A 20,554-nucleotide genomic window follows, 5' to 3' on the forward strand; every position below is an offset into this window, starting at 1 on the left:
ACCTTTAACATGTATTTATGTTCTCGCTGGAAATGCTAGGCAATTACTCCTGACCTCGCAACTCAACACTAAACCCAAAGCTCGGTGTAAGCAGGGAAACAGTGCAGTTCTTCCACCCTTTCCTTCCCGGAGGGAAGCACCTACACTGCTGCTCTTTCCCCTGAAGAGCCTTTCCTCCTCTCAGGGGCGGGCGGGCTCCCACTGCCCAGCTGTCTCTGTCCCACGTTCCACCTGCAAGCGACCAAAGCGGCACCGAACCGAAGGTGCCAGCCCCTGGGACAGGGAAACACGAGGCGCCTTCCCACCGCTTCCCTCGGCGGCGGGCACGGCAGCATCCCCACCGCCGCGCCATGGGTCACCTGCGATCCCACCGACACGCAGCTGCGGAAGGACACGGACCGAACCCAGGGAAACTTCCAGAAGTCCTTCATGAGGGAAACCGGCCTCCCCCCAGCACCCCCACGCCAGGCGGCAGCTCCCGGGGCCGCCGGCGGGCTGTCCCGCCAGGCTCCCGCTGACTCACCTCGGCAGTCTCCCGGCGCCCCGCGGCACCGCGCTGAGCCGGCGAGAAAGGGGACGCGGATGCGCGTGACGCCCCTTTCCCGCCACCCCCGCCACGGGGCCCCGCGCGGGTCCGTGAGGGGGGACGGGGGCGCGGGGGGCAGCGGGCGGCTCGCGGGAACGCCTCCGCCTCCCGGTGCCGCCGGGAGGGCTCCGTGCGGAGCGGTGCTTACCTCAACCGCCCGGCCCGGCTCGGCTCGGCTCAGCTCCGCGGGCGGCAGCCGCCGCGCCCGCCACTCATCCCCGCTCCGCGGCCGACAGCGCGCCCAGCGCCCGCCCCTTCCTTCACCTGCCGGCACGGGCCCGCCCCACCGGTGGGAGCTGCCGGCGGCACAGCCGCGCCGCGGTACTCCGGCCTGCCCCGCCGCCAGGGGAGCTGGGCGGGCGCTGGGCTGGGCTGGGCTGGGCAGCGCTGGGCAGCGCCGGGCAGCGCCGTGCCGCGCCGTGCCGGAGCAGCGGCCGCCGGTGCCACAAGGGCTGCCGTGCCCCGGGTCGGTAGGGGCGGGTGTTGTCTGGCATCGGTCTGACACGGGCCCCTACCTGGAAGACACCGGGGGAAGGGAGAAAGCGGCTCGTAACGTACCTGCAGATGGTGACGAGCCTTTGCCAGAGTCCTGTGTCCATCGGGAAGCGGGTGGAGGCGCCGCTGGGCGGGCGGCCATGGCCCCTCGGGCCCGGGGAGGGCACGGCGGGCAGTGGCAGCCTGGCCGTGAGGGCGCCGGCCGGCTCTCCGGGCCGCTGGGGGCCGCCGTGCCCTGGTACCGGTGCCAGCGGCGCTGCAGGGCGGGCCCGGGGCCGGCAGAGCCCGGGGTCCCCGCACCGTGCTGGCTGCAGGCTGGCTGGCACGCTGGCGCTGGGTCGTCCCTGCACTCGACTCCCATTCCATCCAGCTTTTCCCCATATCCACGGTAGCTAGACCCCATCACTCTGAGGTTTACCTGTACCCCCAAGAGATGTTACATAGTTGGAAAGGTATTTTTAAGTGCTCTAAAAGGTGACTTCTAAAATTTGGCAAGATGAAGTTCACCTCATTCTCACATGTTAATTGTTAAAATCATAAATTAGTATTTTGGATTCTCTTGGGCTTTTCTTTGTTTCTCCATTTGCCTTTTATTACTTCCCAGATTTATTTTTCTAAGGAAAAAAAATGTATTTTTTTTTTCAAATAAGATGAACAGAAAAGTGAAAAATCAAACCAACATTTAAAAATATCCCAAAGCATAATATTTAAAAACACCAAAAAGTTATTTAAATAATGCTCAGCAACTTCGAATGCATTTTTTTGTCTTGTCAAAATTATAGACAAAGTAGTATTACTACTGTAAGAGTACTGGTATGAGAGGTAGTGGTCAGTTTTAACTCCATTTACTTTTATTACAAGAATGTAACTGAAAATGAGCACTTAATAAAGCAATTTTCCTCGAACACTGATCTTTGCATAATTCTCTAGGTTTATTTGAATACAAACCAGCAGATTCCTTTGGTGATTATTCAGTTAATACGTTAGGTTTTAAAGACTTTAACCTTTACAATGGTATTACAGTAGTTCCTGGTGTCAGAAAATAAGGTGGCGTGATGCATCCTGTGAATGCCATTAATTAGTATATTTCTTTGTCATTCACAGGAATCTGCAGTATGAAGCAGGAAAGAGAATCCCTCTTCTGAATACAATAGCGTACTTGGTCTGTGCAATGAAGCCCTGTGTTCTAAGTAAACGGACACTGCCAAAAGCTGGTTAGGAAATGGGGTTTAAGGGTGATCCTTGACTGATGTATAATATAAATGCAGCACTGTTAACATCTACTGTTGGATTTGAAGGAGTCTCTACATGAAGAAAAAGATCATTTCTGAGTACAAGGGAGTAATTGCACTGGCAGGGCCTAAGGAAAATGAAATTCCATACACTTTCCCACAGCATGTATCTCAGTTGCAGCCAGCAGCAGCCTTTACCCTGGCCTTAGCTCTCTGTTGCACAGGCTGCCAGCTGTGTATAACTATGGGCAGGCTGTGTAACACAATTAAGTCCCACATGAAGACCACAAAAAGGAAAGCTGTATGTAGCACTTCTACTGATTCCAGTGCAAGTTCTGTGTCAGAACATCCTGACTTTGTTGGTGGAAATTACAGCATTTATTTTCCTGCCTGACTAAACCCAGAACTTTCAGTCTCCAGAGAAGACAGATTAGTGCATTGACAGCATTGAGCTGAGGCAGGTTTGGGGAACCTTCATTTTGTTGGCTGAATATGCCCTGTGACTTCATTTTATAGGGTACAGCCCATGATTAAAATTTGCGTGTGTTATTACTGGATAGCAGAGCATTAACCTGTGTGGTCTGCCAAATGTTCTGGAAAGGCATATTTGGTCCTGTTTGGTCCTGCTCCATATTGGAAAATGTTCCCCACCCCCAAACTGAAGGCTAAACTGACACGTCTTTATACAAACTCTATTACAGGGTAACAGGCCCTTCTCCATCTCTCTTCCCAGTTGAGTTTGCCTTTTGTACAAGCTAAGCTTTCCGCATGACCTAAATTGCATGCAGTGTTCCAGCTGAAAGGACTCAAACGCTTATTCTTCCTGAAAACACTGTTCCCAGTACCTTTTAGGATCACACTCATGCAATGCCAGGAAAACATATTTATTTTATGAGCTTGCTCTTAGTTTTCTCAAATTGATGAACTCGTTACTTGTATATAAAGCTTTTGCCAGCTTACAACTGTATTATATACAATTGAACTTACATTATTCTAGTCATTGAAGCCATCCAGTTATTTTGAATTGCAATAATCTGTAGCAAGGAAACATCCCAACTTCATTTCATCAGTAAATATAACATTACCTTAATCTAAAAAGTCCGTGCTCTTAGCAAAGAGAATGGTCAGACTAGTCTGGCATTGTCTACTTTGGGGGAAAAAAAAAAATCAATTTTATCCCATTTACCTCTACATGCTTAATTTTTTTTCTCTTCAAATTTGCATATCAGTTTGAAGGGATATAGCTGCGATGTTGCTTTCACCTCCATTCTTCTTCAACACAGAATTTGCATAAGCCTCATTATCAAAAACAGTATGTGATTTTTAGCTGGACTGGGTTCCCAAAGTAACAGACTTATGAAAATATTTATTTGTGATTTCATTAGTCAGCTTACCCAGAATTCTGAGAAAGATGCTGTCCTTCACTGCATTGCAGCCCTGCTTCCTCTTTCCCAGTTCTCTTTTTTTTTCTCTTTTTTTAATGTGCTTGCCAGCCCTTGGTCTATTTGCTATAATTTTCTTCACATGTCTAATTTAGCTTGACTTTTGGCAAGTCTCATTTCCTGGGCTTGAGGCACGGTTTACATTTGCTGATCACTCTGTCCTTCTGTTTCCTGCAGAATCTCTGCTTATACCAGATTTCCCACTTGTGATGGCTCGCTACACACTTTGAGCTCTAGCTGCTCTGTAAAAGTTTCTTTCCTTGCTTTTTATGCACTCACGTGGCACAGAAGTTGAAAAGAGCCCAGTGTAAACTGTCTGCACCAAACCAAGCATCATCCAAAATGCTAACCTGGGTAGGGGTAAAAGTGGAGTGGGAGGGTTGCTTGGGTTTTTGTTTTGTTGGAACGCTATCAATTACCTTGTAAAAACTATGCTAAAACATACTCACTCGCAAGGAAATAGAAACATTTGTGTCAAATTTCAGGTACTTGTATTCTGCTGGAAAAGTATTAGAGAATTCTGTAACTACAAAAATAAAGACGTGCCAGATTAAAAGCTGGTACTGTGACACTAACAAGATTCCAGCTATGGGATTCAGGACCGGATCACCTATTTAAATATGCAACACACCTAATGCTTTAAATATGTTCAGGTATTTCTCAATCTATTGTTCTACTCCAGAATCATGGCCAGTGTTGATTTTCCTTGCTGCTGTTTCTTTTAGTTGCTATCCCAACCTGGGAATGCAGACTGAAAGCACAAATCTGGCTCCAGAGGCACTATCACAGGGGGCCCTAATGGGGCCTCTCAGCAGCAGTGCGGTACTTACAAATAATAGTATTCGCTTTGAGAGGTACAAGGATTCTGATTGTTCTCCCCAAAAGGCACACATTAAAATGACAATATATTTCGGTACAAAGAGGGTACTTTGTTAGCAATGCCAGAGAAACATAAAAAATTTTTAAATTCCAAAGAGAAAAAGATCTAAAAGAGAGCAAATGTTTTCATTAGTGATATTCTCTGTTGTGTTTATAGGACTTTTACCAAACCTTTGGTAAAAATAAAACCTCTGTTTTGGCTTTTTTTTTGTTGGGTTGTTGTTTGGCGTTTTTTTAATGCTGACAAATACTGCAATTAATTTGTTACATAACATATTCCAGAGCCCAAGTATATCCCTGTGGAGACAGAACAATTCATTATGGATGGAGGAAGCAGGCCAGAAAAAGCAAGGCTTCGTGAAGGCATTTTGCCCACTTCTGTCACACTTTCGGCTGAAGCTTTAAGGAAATAAACTCACTAATACTTCTCCAACATATTTGGCTGACAGCTAGTACATGTCTCTTTGTCTTCAATATTACAGTCTTGCTGATGCACAGGACAAGAGGAAATCTCACTGCTGTCATTACTGTTGCTGACAACACAGATCATTCCCTTTCTTTTTTGCTGCATTGCATTTGCAATCAAGTTGTATCGTTCCTCTCTACAGAAAACAACCATCTTTTCTGCCTGGTTTCCAGTGTGTTTGTGTTGAAGCAGTTATATTTTGGCATCTACGTTACTGAGTTCTGTCGTGGGAGACGCAGGGTTGTCCGTTCAGCTAACATGTTTTGCAGTTGCATGAAATATCTAGGAAGAACATGAAAAGTATTTGAAAAATAGGGATTCATAAAAATTCTAAGCAAGCAATCTGTCACCTACCAGGTCTTTGGAGGAAATAACCACACTGGATAGCTGGGATTTTCAGCCTGCATGATTATTTATTGAGAAGGCCATTACTGAGACTAGAAGGATGCATATTCTTTAACTTGCCTGCTTTTATTAGCAGAAAGTATGAACTTTTCCCACATGACCTCATCTGCTAACCTTGTGATCTGTTAAGACAGGTAAGAAACATCAGTTTCCATCCTATGTTCCACAGGAATATTTCCTTACAATCCAAAATGCAGTGATCTGTTTCACACTAAGCATGTATGTAAGAATGACAGGAAACACCAAATCTACAGCAACAGTGAAACTTGCCTCCAGATAAAGTGCTCTTTTTTTCACTTTTGAAACTGAGTAAATGAAATCTAGCCATAGCTGCAGGGGCAGAGAATCCCAAATAACACACTGATAAACCTCCAACATACAATTCGTGATTTGAGTGCATCATGCTGTGATCTCCTCCTACTCTTTCCAGTCTCTTTCAGCAAACTGCACAGTAACAGAAATCATCAGAACAATTCCAGTCTGCTGCTAGTGAATAAAATTATTTTCATCTTGTCAAAGCAATGTAACTTAAATGGTTGTGAAGTTTCCAGCAAGAGATTACTACTCACATAACTACAACCTTTTTATGATGGCTTACACCAAGACGAGTGAAGGGCAAGACGTAAAATCCAGCACAGGAATACCACCTTTCAGAGCTGTTCAGCTTCAGAAGTGCTTGTGAAGGCATGGACTTGGTGGCTAAGGGTTTCAATATCACGTAGGAGGATTTAGGTATGAAACCATCGTTAGAAGAATGGGAAAGCAGGCATCTCTCAGGAGCAGGGCTGATTTTAGGCACAACGAAAGGAGGGAGAAGCCAAGGGTTGAAGGCAGCAGCAGTGCCAAAACCCTTCTAGTGTGAAAAAGCATGGAGCTCCTGCCTACGTCTGCCTGGTGGAGAGAGCTGAAGTTGCTGGTGTGGGTGGCAAGTATTGCTAGGGAAACCAGGGCAGTTTCCAGCTTTGTTCCCTAACAACGGGACACTGAGTCACCCTTTGACTGTGCTGACATCCTTATGCCCTTTCTCAAATCTTTCTTCATATGTGGGCTATGTTTGCTCTGTTTCTCCCACAGTTATCTTTAAATCCTTGTTAGACAGCATGAAGACTATTTAACTCTTTTAACTGCTGCTTTGAGCTTCTTTCTGGCACAAATCATCACTGTAATCACACTTTTGAACTGAGCAAAACTGTAGCAGATTTTTTATTGCTTATTCATCCTGTGAGGATGTAGATCCTTTAAGAAGTGATGCATGTCCAAATGAAGAAAATAATAAATAAAAAAAGCTTAAAAGCATAATAGAATAGGCCATAACTGCTGTTTTAGAGCAACTTGCAAAAAGTATAAAAAAAGACTAAATCCTTTTCCAAATGCATCAAGAGCTGGAAGCATACCAGCGAACCAGTAGAGTCAGTATGTGATTAAGGTTTAAAGGTACCCTCAGAGAAGATCAGATCATAGCAGAGCATTACAAACAAGCTGAATAAACATCTTAATTCTCTAGAAAGAGTTAGGGAAGTTTACATGCAAGGCCCTTTCTTTATGGGAGAGGTGTTAGAGAATCTGTGACAAACGGGAAGATCAGTAGGAACGGCTATCCTGTAAGTGAGAAAGATAAACAGATAATTACCAGAACAAGACTGTATTCTCCCAGGAGTTCTAACTGAATATAGCTCAAACTATGGTGTATAACCTCTTGCTTAAAAGCAGCATTTTATCTGAGAAGAGGAAGGTAATACATATGATTGTGATTTTTTTTTTAATGTTTCCAAGAGAGAGTCAGGGATCTACAGACATGGCGTCTGTACCAGGGTGAATTAATAGAGAGTATAATAACAGAATTAGGAGAGGCAATAAAAATAATGTGTCAAGGAGGAGTCAGCATAGCTCTTAGAAAGAGGACTTACGCCTCACAGGTAAATCTATTGGAGTTCCCTAAAGGAGTCGCTAGACATGTGAAAAGGGACATCCAGCTGATCCAGCCTATACACCCTCAGTGCAGTTACTCCTCAAAGAGTTTTCAAGAAGCTGAGCACCAATGGCAAAAGCATTGGCTAAAAGATGGGAAAAAAGAAGGCTGGAGTTAAACAGAGAGTTTTCAGAGTGATGGGGGGGGGGGCAGGAAATTTCCTTCCTTGGGAACTAGAAATAAAGCTGTTCAACATAGTCATATACCACATGATAAAGGCACTGTAATGCAAAACTTACTGTGAGAAAGGAGAAGATAAAATGTGCTGATATCAAGTTTTTTGGGGTAGTAAAGATAAGTGCTGAGTGTGAGGAAGGACTTAATAATACTGAGCAACAGAGCAAGCTAAAACACAGTGCAAATAATTGCAAAAATCTTCCTAACTTAGCATATAAAATGATGGGGCCTGAGCTGGTTATTACCACTGAGGAATGAGTGCCTGAGCTGTAGTAGGTCCAAAAAGCTGGCTGTTCAATGCTTAGCAAGAGTAAAACTACAAACAGAACATTAGCGATTATTAGCGAGGGAACCAAGAACAAATCAAAGAACAGCCTTATGCTGTAGAGTAAACCCATCAAGCCTCACAGCCTGGGAACTGCGTGCAGTGCTAGTTCCGCCATTGCAAAAAGGGTATAGGCAAATACTACAGAAGGTGGTAATTGTGTGATTAGGCTGTAGATCTCCTTGCCTCAGGGTGGTGTGGACGCTAGGAGTTCAGATGGCTGTCAAGTGAGCCTGGGAAAACGTAAAGCAGCAAAACTTATCATCAGTTTAAAAAAATATACCATTCACCCCTCCAGAAAGTTTACCCCTTTCTAGATGCTGGAGAAAAAAAAATACTGGGCTAGATGGACCTTTCATATGACCAGTAAAAATGTTCTCGCATTATCATCACTGCTCTCAAAATATATAAATTGTTCCCTTATCATTGGGAGAGTGCCTCAGCTGATATCTCTGTGGCCATCTGATAAACGCTACCAGCAGATTGATTCTTAACATCTGAGCCATCATGTTGTATTTAGAATCATAGAAACATCCAGGTTGGAAAGGACCTTTAAGATCATCGGGTCCAACTGTTAACCCAGCACTGCCAAGTCCACCACTAAACCATGTCCCTAAGCACCACATCTATGTGTTTTTTGAACACTTCTAGGGATGGTGACTCCACCACCTCCCTAGGCAGCTGTTCCAGTGCTTGACCACCCTTGCAGTGAAGAAATGGTTCCTAATATCCAATCTAACCCTCCCCTGGCACAACCTGAGGACATTTCCTCTTGTCCTGTCACTTGTTATCTGGGAGAAGAGACCAGGCTCTTTCATCAGGCTCAATCTATTGCCTGCTGTATTCAGCATGAATTTTGCTGGGGTTTTCTGTAAGAACCAGGGGAAGCTAGTACAAACAGTAAAAGCTCTGCAGAAGTAGCACCTCTGAATTTTTTTGGTCTTTTTAATATACACCTCCAATTCTGAAGTTAGAAATACCTGTGGACTGGATATGGAAACTGCGCTGTTGTGACATAACAGTGCTATCAAGATTAGAAGGTTCTAAACTCAGAATTATCTAGAAAATTGCCTCACCCTTCAGAAAGGTGGTGGAGAGGACAGCTATGTCTCAAAAGGGCACAGACAATGAAAAAGAAGCTGAAAGCTCCTTAGAAACTAAACCTAACAACTGTAAGACCCAAAACAGTCTTGTGATTGTGACTGCTGTAGACATCTGTCCAAAAACTGTGCCAAGAATTCAATTAATAAGCAAAAAACATAGCCAGAAACGAACAAAGCAGTGTTGTATTCTTGGTGAAGCTGTCTGGTACCGTGCAGTCTAGCTCTGAAGAGCACATGCCCTGTGACAGACATAATACTGATGACTACAAACTCTACAGCCCACTTTAGATTGAAGAATGTGTTTGACATGCAGTGTTTTCAAGGCAAGTTTACACAGACTGTAACAGTCCTAATGAAATTATAAGCCTCGGATCAGGAATAAGGAAACAAGAGAGACATGGGGTGGCATCTTCTATGACTCATCACTTCAAGACAATTTTACTATCCATAAATAAACATAACACTTTACATGACACAAAGTTATTTAAACCATAAATTATATCCATGTCCCACATAGTCTTAAGGCAGAAACAGATACAATATAGGATAGATCATCATAAGCAAGCACAAGAGATGGTGTGGAGTGATAGAACAGAGCTGATGCTAGAATCATGGGTTGTGAATATGAATGCAGTATGAAGTAAGAATACAGGAGGAATTACACCAATCTGATCTTTGAGGTCTATCAGTGAGCTCTATTATAATATTTGTCTTCATATCAAGAACAGATAACGATAATGGTAAGAAAAAACAGTAGTCACAAACCCCAGAGTTACTTGAACAACTGAAAGTCTATAGGAAAACTCTCAGAAAACTTGTAGGCTAGCAAACCGCTGGTGAAACAAGGTAACGAAAGTTTCAGGGCAGAGTAAAATTGTCCTTGCCTACAAGGTTTCATTCCTACTGTCAAAAATCTGAAAGGTTTGAGCTGTTCACATCTCAAACTAGTTTGTAAGCAGTCAGTGCTCATTCTGTTTCTTCATAGGTTTTTAAAATATTATTACTATGTCTGTTCTTGCTATAATGATAAGGGAGGTTGCTTGTTTTTTCAAGCCCTATATTTTTTGAACTAGAGCCAACCACATATTTTCAGTATGACATGAATTTTCCTTCACCTTGCTTTACATTACCAAGTGTTACAAAGCTTATTTTCTTACTGTTTGTAAAGTGATTTGAAATCTTCTCATGAAAGAAATTATTCACTAACTTCTGCCATCCCCACTCAAAGCTAAATCTTCTCCTGTGTGTCAGGGCAGAGTTAGCTGGTGATATATTGAACCACTGAGAAAAAGGAGGCCTTTCTCCTCTGTTTCTGCTCACGCAAAACTCACTGATGCCACGAAACATTTCCAGTGACTTTTTCCTCAGGGAAAGTGGAGAAAATTTTGCCTTGATCAGAACTGATGTGCCTGCAGGAGTAGAAAGACTCTCTCTGATGTGAACAGACTGCTGCCTGTGAATATCTTTGCAATAGCCTCTTTTATTGCAAAACATCACTTCCCATTAGGAATAAAGGATAGCAAAACCAAGGTGACAGAAGCTGTTATTTATATTATAAGGGCCAATCATACAGCACTGCAGCTTCTTGCTCACACAGTAGTAATACGCCTCCTTCACTTCAGGCCACGGGTGTACATCTCTAGGTATGCTAATACTCTCCCCACCCTGTCCTCACTAATATGCATAAATGACTGGAAAAGACTGCAGGTCTCAGTGGCACAAGGGACAGAAAACTGCCGGTAAATTCTGCTTCTACATAGAGCATCTGAGCCTACGATATATCCTGCACAGGTTAAAAAATAAAACACACAAAGTATTCCCTACAGCAGCTACATTTTGATGTGCAATCTAGAAATGCTACCTTTTGCATAAGCACAACAGTAGGTTTGGAAATAATTATTTTAACCTATGTGAGTTCTGTACCAAACACAGTAAGTGAGACTCAGCTCCAGATTAAGATACAGAAATATAAATGTCTGTATGTGAACTTCCTTTGCAGGCAGTGGAGTTCTAGGGCTTGATTATAGCTTTCCTGTTGCTCACACATAAATGGCTAATGTTATTTAAGATACCCTACGGTTTCCACGACATCTGCACAGGGAGCGTAGCTATGATGCAGGGCTTGCACCCCAGGAGCAGCAGCCAGGGGCCAGGTGAGGTACCCAAGGTATCTGACTAGCCACGACATGCCTCTGAGGCAATGGTGTCCCACCCTTGGTCAGTATTTCCAAAGAGCTACTCAGCTTATCCAAATGCATCCCCCTATTATTCATCAAATTACTAGGGTGCACTCACTAGATTTCCATCAGTTATGAAGGAAGCTTTATTTGCAAATCAGATATCTCCACTTAGCTACTTCAATCACGGTGCATTCATCTGACTCCCACTCAATGGGCTTAATTCAGTTGCCTAAACATCTGCATTTTTTGCCACTTGAGATGCCTTAAGGCGTCCTGAACTTTCACACGGAGCTGTCAGGTATGACATGGGAGCCACAAGGCACCCGTGTCCTTGGAGCTGGAGACACGGCCCTGCAGCTCAGAGCGCTTCACACCGCACTTGGTGCTCATGTGCAGGCAACCAGAAGTTCCATACATCTGTGCGCTTGCTCTCCTCTCCCCTCTACTACGAATCGATATAGCTATTGTAGGAGAACCACGCTGAGCTGAAGGTACGATGTGCTAGCCATTTCCTCCCCATTTTTTTATCTCTGTGGCCTGCGCAAGAGGCTCCTCCACTCTCTCAGTGGTCAGAGAGACTGAAGTGAAGGTCATGTTCTCAGAGTCTGGCAGGTTCATGCAAACCCATATCCTGACCTCAGCGCTTTCTGGAACATCAAGGGCTTGGTTACCTCCTTGCTGAAGACATCTTCAGCTTGTCATGGGATCAGCTGGTAGACCTAGCAGCACCCCCATGCAGCTCGCTCACATGAACACATAATGTATTAAATTCCTTGAACTCAAATGGGCACCGCTTACCATCAGAAATGTTTTTTTCCCACAGCTAAACCCCTGCACACAGGTATGGATGGTCTCAGCAAACAATTACGAGCCCCTGTCTCTTCTGGGTTGCAGGTCACTCAGGTCCTGCTGTGTGTGAGCAGCCATTTTCTCCGGGAAGTACATTCATAAGAGGATTGTTTTTAGCCTGCCAGAGACAGGTTTTATAACAGGTGGCCATGGGGTGGGTGACTGCTAAAGTATGGCAGAAAAATGTTAAAAAAGACTGAAGTTATGAAGAAGTTGGGAGTGAAGTTAAGATAGCAAGAAGAAATTTTATACGTGCATTAAGAAGAAAATAAACCCTAGCTATCGTAGAAGGTCCATTAGTCCAAGGAAATGATAAAACTGTCAATAACAATTCAGAAAATGCAGAAGTACTTAAGGGGTTTGGTTTATATTTATATTTAGTTTATATTTGGAGGAAGGAATGCTATATACCCACATCACATGAAAATGATGAACTGTAGTCAAATTAGTAAATAAGGCAGATGATGGTAAAAAGCATCTCGGGATAAATACTGTTACAGCAACCTGCCTGCATTATTTGCACTCAGGAATTGTACAAAAGCAGGCTATGGAGTACTGATATTTCTTGATATATTTTGGCATTAGCAATATCAAATGCAGTTAGAGTGAAATTCCAAAAGACTGGAATAATGTGACTGTTGTGCCAACATTAAAAACATACAAACACGTTGTGGGGGAGATCTGTGCAACAAAAGATTTAAGTTTGTCAATCCCGGGTAAAATCGTGGAAAAACAGATAAAGGATTTAAGTTTGTCAATCTTGGGTAAAATAGTGGAAAAAACAGATAAAGGATTCAATGAAACATAGGCATGTATTCAGTGTTTCAACCCTGACATCCTGATACAAAGGTGGCACTGTAAAATACAAATAACCCAAACAGCACACAGATTCAGAACTAGTGGAAAGATTTCAACACATCCACAGTGGGGATCATCATTGAATAGTGTTTTTCTAGCAGGGTTTTATGCTGGACTAACACTACTATTTCTGTCATTGACATGGAAGCAAAAAGAAAGTAACCACGGATAAATTAGCAGACGGCACAGAGTCCTAAATAAAGACAAGCCCAAGATATTTAGTGGTATGGACCACTAATACATACAGAGTGGAAAGAACTAGCTAAGGAAGCAAATTTTCCTTCTGTTGATATTAGGAAATTAAGACCAGTTGCCTTTCTGGTAAGGATGCCTCAAGTAAGCACCAAATACGCTGCACTCTTCACTAGCACCAATTATCATTTAGACAAATACATGTTATTGCTTACCCTTTCACAGCTTTCGGTGAGCGCTGACACTCACATGAACATTTGCACAGAATTACAGCTACGATTGAAAACTTAAAGTAACTTCCCTGGAACATGTTTTATCTGCCCTCCAGTATTTGTCGTGCTTTGGGTGGCACCTGAGGCCTTGAGAAATTTCTCCGATCACTTCCTTCTCTAAATTCCTTACCACCTCTCAGGCAATTTGCTACAAATTCCTAGAGATTTCTCTAAACCAGATTAGGTGTCATGGAAATTAAGCTCTGACACCAGCACATTCCTTTCACCACCATGTCTGACTCTAATGCTTCCATCTGGTGAACAGCCTGCTAGTCGGCACTGTTGCACAGCATCCTGATTTCTGGCGAGGGTACTACACCGATGGCAAACAAAACAGCCGAAAGGACACATTCCCTGTTTCCTGCAAAGGTGTCCCTTCTCCCTGATGGCAGATGGATATCCGATGTTTCTTCTTTGAGGCCCATGGTACAGCTTCAGTTTCTCCACCTCCACTCTTTTAGGCTTCAGTTTCACCAACATTCGTTATGGTTTTTCATATAGACTTCAGCACAATTTGGTATACTTTGATCTTTTCCCCAGACCTTCCTATGCAATTTCACTCCAGTCCTCGGTAGTCTGTTTCTAAATCGTATTTTATGTTCTTAAAGGACACCTAGCAGTCAAGAGAAGGAGAATTATTCATAAGCAGTCATCCTTGTTCAACCCTTACATAATTGATCATAGCTTTGATCATAGAAACAGTGTTTCATTTTCTTCCTTCTATGTTTTATACCTATGTAAAGACAACCCACTCAGAAATATCTTTCTTTTAACCTACTTTTTAGTCTGCTTTGTATGCTGCCGTGTAGACTGTTTAATCTTTTTACTGGAATACGTTTGCCGACACTGACAGCTACTTCAGAAATAATGCATAAAAGACTTCTAGGCTGGTATTGCAAAATAGATGACATCTCACCGCAGCATTAAGGAATTTTTATATTAAAAGTCCTTAAAAAAATCCCATGTGATGGAGGTCACCTAGAATAGGAAATACAAACTTTACCAGTAAATAACATGGGGAAAATTATGCCTTTTTCACTTGTAGATCCTGTGCAAGGGGTCCCCAGGACATATAAAGGTATGAGTATGGCATATGCAAGCAGTAAGGGTGCTACAAAGTGGTTTGATTTGCAGCACAGAGAATATATTTACACAGACAATGTGCTACTTTATAGAAATTTCAGAGGTGGCTCTGAACAAACTGGTTCACAAAGCAGAAGCAGAGTGACTACATTAGCATTGCTTTCCATCTGGGCTAATTAGTCCAGCTAATAGGCTAAATCAGCTACATCTCTTCACATGGCTTTGTTACTAAGCTTGCTTTCCAAGAGCCAGCTCTGATAACACCACTTGAAAATCTGTTGCACCACAAAGGCATATATTTACTGCTGCACATCAAGTCTCCATAAGGTGCAGAGTGACTATAAAGATAAACCCTTTTATTGGAGGGAATACAGCATAGAGGCCTGGGTTCCTGCTGCAGGAGGATGGCACATTTTAGATGCAGTGTCATACAGTGACATACATGGAGAAACCCATAGGCAGAAATTGCAGTCCAGGTGTCTGGTTCCTGTTCCCAGCATCTTCTCTCATAAGTATCTATACAACAGGGGTTTTTATCATCCCAGACACACACACACACACAAAAAAAAAAATACTTGAATGAACCTAGATTTCCCACAGTGTCACTGGGAGCGCTGCCACCACCGCTACTGGAAAAGAAAATACTGGAAAGAAAACTTCTAGGTGTCTGATTTCAGAGAAGGTCATCAGGTTCTACATGGAAGAAGTTGTGTCCCAGTAATACTGATTGTGGTGGCCAAGGCCAAGGTCTGTTTCAGGACACGTGCCTGTTGGCTAACATGAGCAGTTTGTGCATCCCTAGAACCATGAACTTACTCTTTGCCTCCTGCTCACCATCGGAGAGGTGCTGAGCCTGCCAGTGAAAATATCTCCTACGGTCTGGCACTGGGCAATCCTTTGCCTCAGGCTGACCTCGGCAAATCCTTCCCAAGATTTCCAAACTTGCAATATCAAACAGACTGTCCTTGAAAGCTGGGAATTCACAAGGACACCTGGGGTTCAGATGAGTTTTCTCCTCACCTTGCCACATGCCAGAGGTCTTTCTCATTACCATTAGCTGCTGGAGAGATGCTTCTGCTGACCTCTGCAGCAACACCTTTCAAACTGGCCTGCTCAGTTCCTGCGGACAATATTCTCTTACCCTCTGGGTATTTCAGACCAGCATAAGGGAAGCTGAAAACTTCCAGGGGTGTTCCAGTGTTAAAGATCACCACATCTTTACAATGAAAATGAAGATTAGGCAGCAACTTTGAAACCACCCTTGTCTCCAGAGAGATATAAAGAAATGGGTAGTTAAAATATATACTTTTATTTTCTGAGCCAGACACAAAAAAACCTCACCAAAAGTTGGTAAAATATTAGTGAAGAAACAAAAAATTACTTGTATGAATTCCTCGACCTCCATGGTTGGGAACTCTGCTGTCCTTTACATTTCACACTGGAGGATACACTCCTCAGAAAGAACCACAATGGTATCTGTTGCAACCAGCCTCTTGTGCAGACTCTTTCATGAGTACCCTTCCCACGCAATTTATCTCTGCAAAACTTCTTCTAATCCTTTTTGAAAGGTATTTTGACACGCCTTCTACAAGCCCATCGGTAGCATTGCCCTGGAGGTGCAAGCATGACTTTGGCAAAGGGCTGCCATCTCCTGCCCACAGTGGCCGCGTGAAGTCAGGTCTCCCCATCTGGTAGCAGGACATGCAAGGAAAGGAATGGAAGTGGGGCCAATTGCATCTCTTCCGACGCAACAAGTAAAGACTTCCCATTCTTATCTCTTAGCCAGCACTATGCACCACCACTTTCATAAGTAATCCTGTACCTACACTTGCCAAAGGTTTATGAATTAGCTTCATGCACTGAAACTTATATTTTATGCCTATAGATAACACAAGAAATGATACAAATATATAAATGGAATTAAAGTACATGCTAATTATTGGCTTTTTTTACTGAGACCAGACCAAATGATAATCTGCTGTTTGCAACGATAATGTTTGGAGGAAACAAATCCCCAAAGTTTTTCTTTAAGGGATTTTGCAAGAACTCTCTGCATGCAGGGGTCTCCGATTTCACACAGAAGTTAGTATCACAGATAAAGGACAATGAGATACTTCTATCAAGAAGAAATGGTTCAGCCCTTGGAGCTTTTGAGAGCTTTCTGCCTGTTGAAAATACCACAAAATAACATGCATCGAGGCCAGGACATTCCCCCAGCTCTGAGATAAGCAGTTGCAATTCTGTGTTTTCTAATAAGACTGGAGGTAACATGGCTGCTCTACCAAGAAAAGTGCCTGTCCCTTGCATAGCAGCGTCTGACTTGATAGAAACCAAGAAATATTTCGGTCACTACTACCTTTCACATCCACTGTAGCTGTCAGTGAAATAAGTTTCCACAGCAAAGCACTGGTCCCCTGACCCATGTGTGCTATCTGGTGACACCAGCAACATGCCGAGACCACCTTCACACCTTTGAGCTGATGTAGCAGCTCAAAGCCCATAGGAGCTGTGACTCAAAACCAAGACCCCTTGGAAATCAAAAGACAGAAAATTGGAGTAAATGTATGAGGAAAAGCAGCGGAGAGAATAATTCAGAACTATATATTGGTGACCAGGAATGACTAACCCACCTGGTGATCAGGTATGAAATGTCATATCATTTCCATTGACACAAGACCATGAAATGTCAAGCCACATATTGACTGCACAGGTTGGGGGCCCAAAGGAACCAGACTGAATGAACAGCAACCTTTCCTGAAATAACCAGAATTATCACCATGAAATGGGGGAAATTTACTCAGTCTATTGTCAAACTATCTAAAAGAGCAAGACATTGGGAAATGCCTTCAACAGTTAGGGAGAAAAAAGAAAAAAAAAATAAAAGAAAGATGAAGGAGGCTGGAGACAAACAGATCTTTGTTCTAGCTGCTTAGGGACAGGACTTGAGTGGCATTAGAAATTGTATTATCCTCATCTCTTAACAAATGAACCCTTCAGGTTATGCTTCAAGAGCATAGGCTGGGCAGTATTTCAGTATGTGCTCTGTTGGCAGAGGCTTTGTCCAAAGTGTCAATCCAATGCTTCTCAGAAGGCACTGCTATCATAGAAAAAATAGGCAAAAGGAAAAACTCAAGACCAACCCACATAAAAACTCCTCACACACAAGAGTGACAGGAAAGCCTGACTAAAGATGTACCTCATAAAATTATTTAGAGCAACTGAGGCTGAGGTCAGCGGCATTATTCCACACTTCCACCATCCCAGCTGTGGTAGGAGTTCAGCCTTCAGTCTTTGGAGAGCTGTAATACTACCTTTTTTCAAAGGGAAATCACTGAAACTCAAGCTGTAGGGTTTCACATCATGATGCAGATAGAAAGGCCAAACAAAACAAATATCAGAACAGTTATTGAGAGTCAGCAGACTTATTAATTCAAGTTTATTTTAACCCTCTTTCCTCCCAACTTATTTTTCTCTAGACAAGAACGCTTATAACCAGATTCAGACCGGCACCTTTTAATCTTACTTCTGTTTCAGCTCCAGTTGAGGCCAGTAACAATCCCTAATTATTTGGTGGCCTTGAACTGCTTCCCAGAAAAAACTCAGAGATCTTAAAAATGGGAAGTCCAGTGATGTCTCTGTAACCCACCTTCAGCTCAGACACCAGGCATTTGGGTTGGACTAGATGATCTTTAAAGGTCCCTTCCAACCCAAACTATTCTATGGTTGTCTTAGCACAGCATCTCTACTTCTCTCGACCTTCTTGGAGCTGATGGAAAGAAACTGTGGTTCTCTGCCATTGCCAACCAAGTAAACGTGTGCCTGCATGCAGACAACATAGCAATATAAGAGCACACACACACAGACACAGGTGGAAGACCACACAGGCATAATCCCACAGCCATATGCAGGGACATGCAATGGGACTCATAGTGGGAAATCAGCGCCGAGGGGTCCGGCAGGCTTTGGGGCAGGGCAGGCAGCAGCAGTCACTCCCCGTGATGTGAAAGTCAGTCTCCTCCTGCCAGGAACCAAACAGCTGGAGCCCACTTTAGGCAAATGCGGAACCCCTCCACGCCAGAAAAATCCCTGCTGAGGGCTGCGGAGGAACCACGGCGTTGCAGTGCAGGGGCAGAAACATCTGCTGCACACAGGGAGAGTCATACAGGCAGAGAAAGGTGGGGGCAGAAGGGAGGGAGGCACAGCAACACAGCAGCTTTGCTGGGCACAGGAGGTGCCAGCCAGCCCTAGGCTGAACAGGTCCCTGCTGGGAAACACAAGCCTTGGCTGAGCTGTTACCCTGAGAGGGACTTAATTTCCTTGTTGGGAATCAACATAACATAAAACTGAGGTTTCCATGTCAATTAGAGGACAAAAGTTTTTGAAGCTGCTTTGCAGGTCAGGTTTGGGTTTGGTTCAGTTCAATGCTTGACAACACTGGTTCCACTTAGTGAAATATCCCGCTGAGGCCCCAAGAGCTTTAAAGGTGCCTGGGTGCCTAAATTGACCTTGGACTAAGCCCCCAAGGTTACACAGCATGAGGCCAAACAGAACCTCATCTCACACCTTCACATACATACAAGTGAGACATTTAGTACTTTTGGAGGGACTTAAAGACATGGTAATGATGGTGGAGCAAGCAAGGATGAGTTAAGAGAGAGCTGGCTACTTCACTCTCCACGTAAGGGTAGAAGCATCCTCATGGGGAATGAGCATAGGGTAAAAGTAGATTATAATGTCAGTCCTTAATTTACTGTGTACTAGTTTTCAGTCATAAATAGTCCTTACTGCATAAAAATACATGCCATGCTAAACCACATTTTTAAACAACTGATTTACTCAAAAGAAGCACTAGATCGAGCCGCTGATGACATTTTGGACTAAGCACCCAACTTAGTCTAAAACCAGAAAACGTAGGTGTACAGTAAGTGAGCTTTGCTAATATGTTCCATTCAATTGTTATTATTGAAAAGGAAATGATCAACACCTAAAGCACTTTTCATTTCTTTCCCATATTGTTCTTCATTCTCAAAAGTGACTCGTTCAAACCATCCTCACAGCCCACACACATCCACCTTGCAAAAAGAAAAAAAAATAATAAAATGCAAGAGCCCAGATTTGACCTGTTGGCCTCACTTCTACAATTTGTAGTGACACTTTTTTATTTTTGGGCTGTGGCTTTTAAATTTGACACTAAAAATAGCAGCTACCCTCAGAGTACCGTTTGCGTAGGGGGAATGTTTTGTACACAAAACTATCTATGTCTCTTCCTCCTATCACTCACTCCGCCTACACCTCTCGTCCTCCAAGACAATTCTTAGTAAGATTAGTGAGACATAAAGCAGAAGCCCAGCTCTTGGTTAGTAGTGTTAATATGAGGAAGTTCAGTCAGGCATGTTAGCTGATAACTACTTGTTTCACATTGCAAATAACAGGATGGTACTTTACAGCAGTTAGGTCCTGTCCTGGAAATAGGTACGCAAGTGAACAGTTTATTCATTTCAATATTATCTAAATAAAAAGAGTTATACATATAGTTATACGGGAACATCCAGACTAGACCATATAGATTCTTCACCCAGTTCTCCAGCAGTGCTCAGCATTAAATACCTCTAAGGAACATGCAGCAAGCCATCAAATGGAAAATTAAAAAAAAAACTTTCCTGTAAGTGAGATTTTCATTGCTAGATACTTCTTTCATGCCCTGAAGTATTTGTGTATCTCTGGAAAAAAACCCATCCCACCTAATATCATGGCATTTGTTTTCAGCGTTGTGGATTCTGAGCACTGACTCCTGCTGCACTCCTGGCCCCAGTGAAATCCTGAGGCAGGTATGAGCACACGCACCCAAGAACACATCAGTGCGATAATTTGGCACATCACCTGCTCTGCGCTGTTTGCCCATGCATACCATCCCCATGAATAATCATTTCCACTGCCTGCTTTATAACTCTCTTTATATCTTGAATTCTTTAGAAACAAGTAAAACTACAAAGAACATGCCAGCTGAAGCCATTCCCTTGATTGTGGCACTGTATTTTCCT

At 43.3% G+C, this 20,554-nt stretch overlaps 1 protein-coding gene across 8 annotated transcripts in view; it reads right to left on the reverse strand.

Annotated features, from left to right (window-relative positions):
- The window catches only part of SH3BP2 (SH3 domain binding protein 2), a 93,909-nt gene that overhangs the window by 38,987 nt on the left and 34,368 nt on the right, over positions 1–20,554 (reverse strand). Inside the window, exon 1 of one of the 8 annotated variants that reach the window (XM_037386211.1) lies at positions 1,145–1,238. The exons of 5 other annotated variants lie outside the window; for them this stretch is intronic. In XM_037386211.1, the coding sequence (XP_037242108.1) occupies positions 1,145–1,185 (41 nt within the window). In that variant the 5' untranslated portion in view covers positions 1,186–1,238. Of the gene's footprint in view, positions 1–523; positions 618–734; positions 878–1,144; positions 1,239–20,554 lie in introns of those variants that run through there. 2 more of the 8 variants (XM_037386260.1, XM_037386269.1) reach the window with 2 other exon arrangements.

The sequence above is a fragment of the Falco rusticolus genome, chromosome 1 (genome assembly GCF_015220075.1).
Source record: "Falco rusticolus isolate bFalRus1 chromosome 1, bFalRus1.pri, whole genome shotgun sequence".
Taxonomy (NCBI): domain Eukaryota; kingdom Metazoa; phylum Chordata; class Aves; order Falconiformes; family Falconidae; genus Falco; species Falco rusticolus.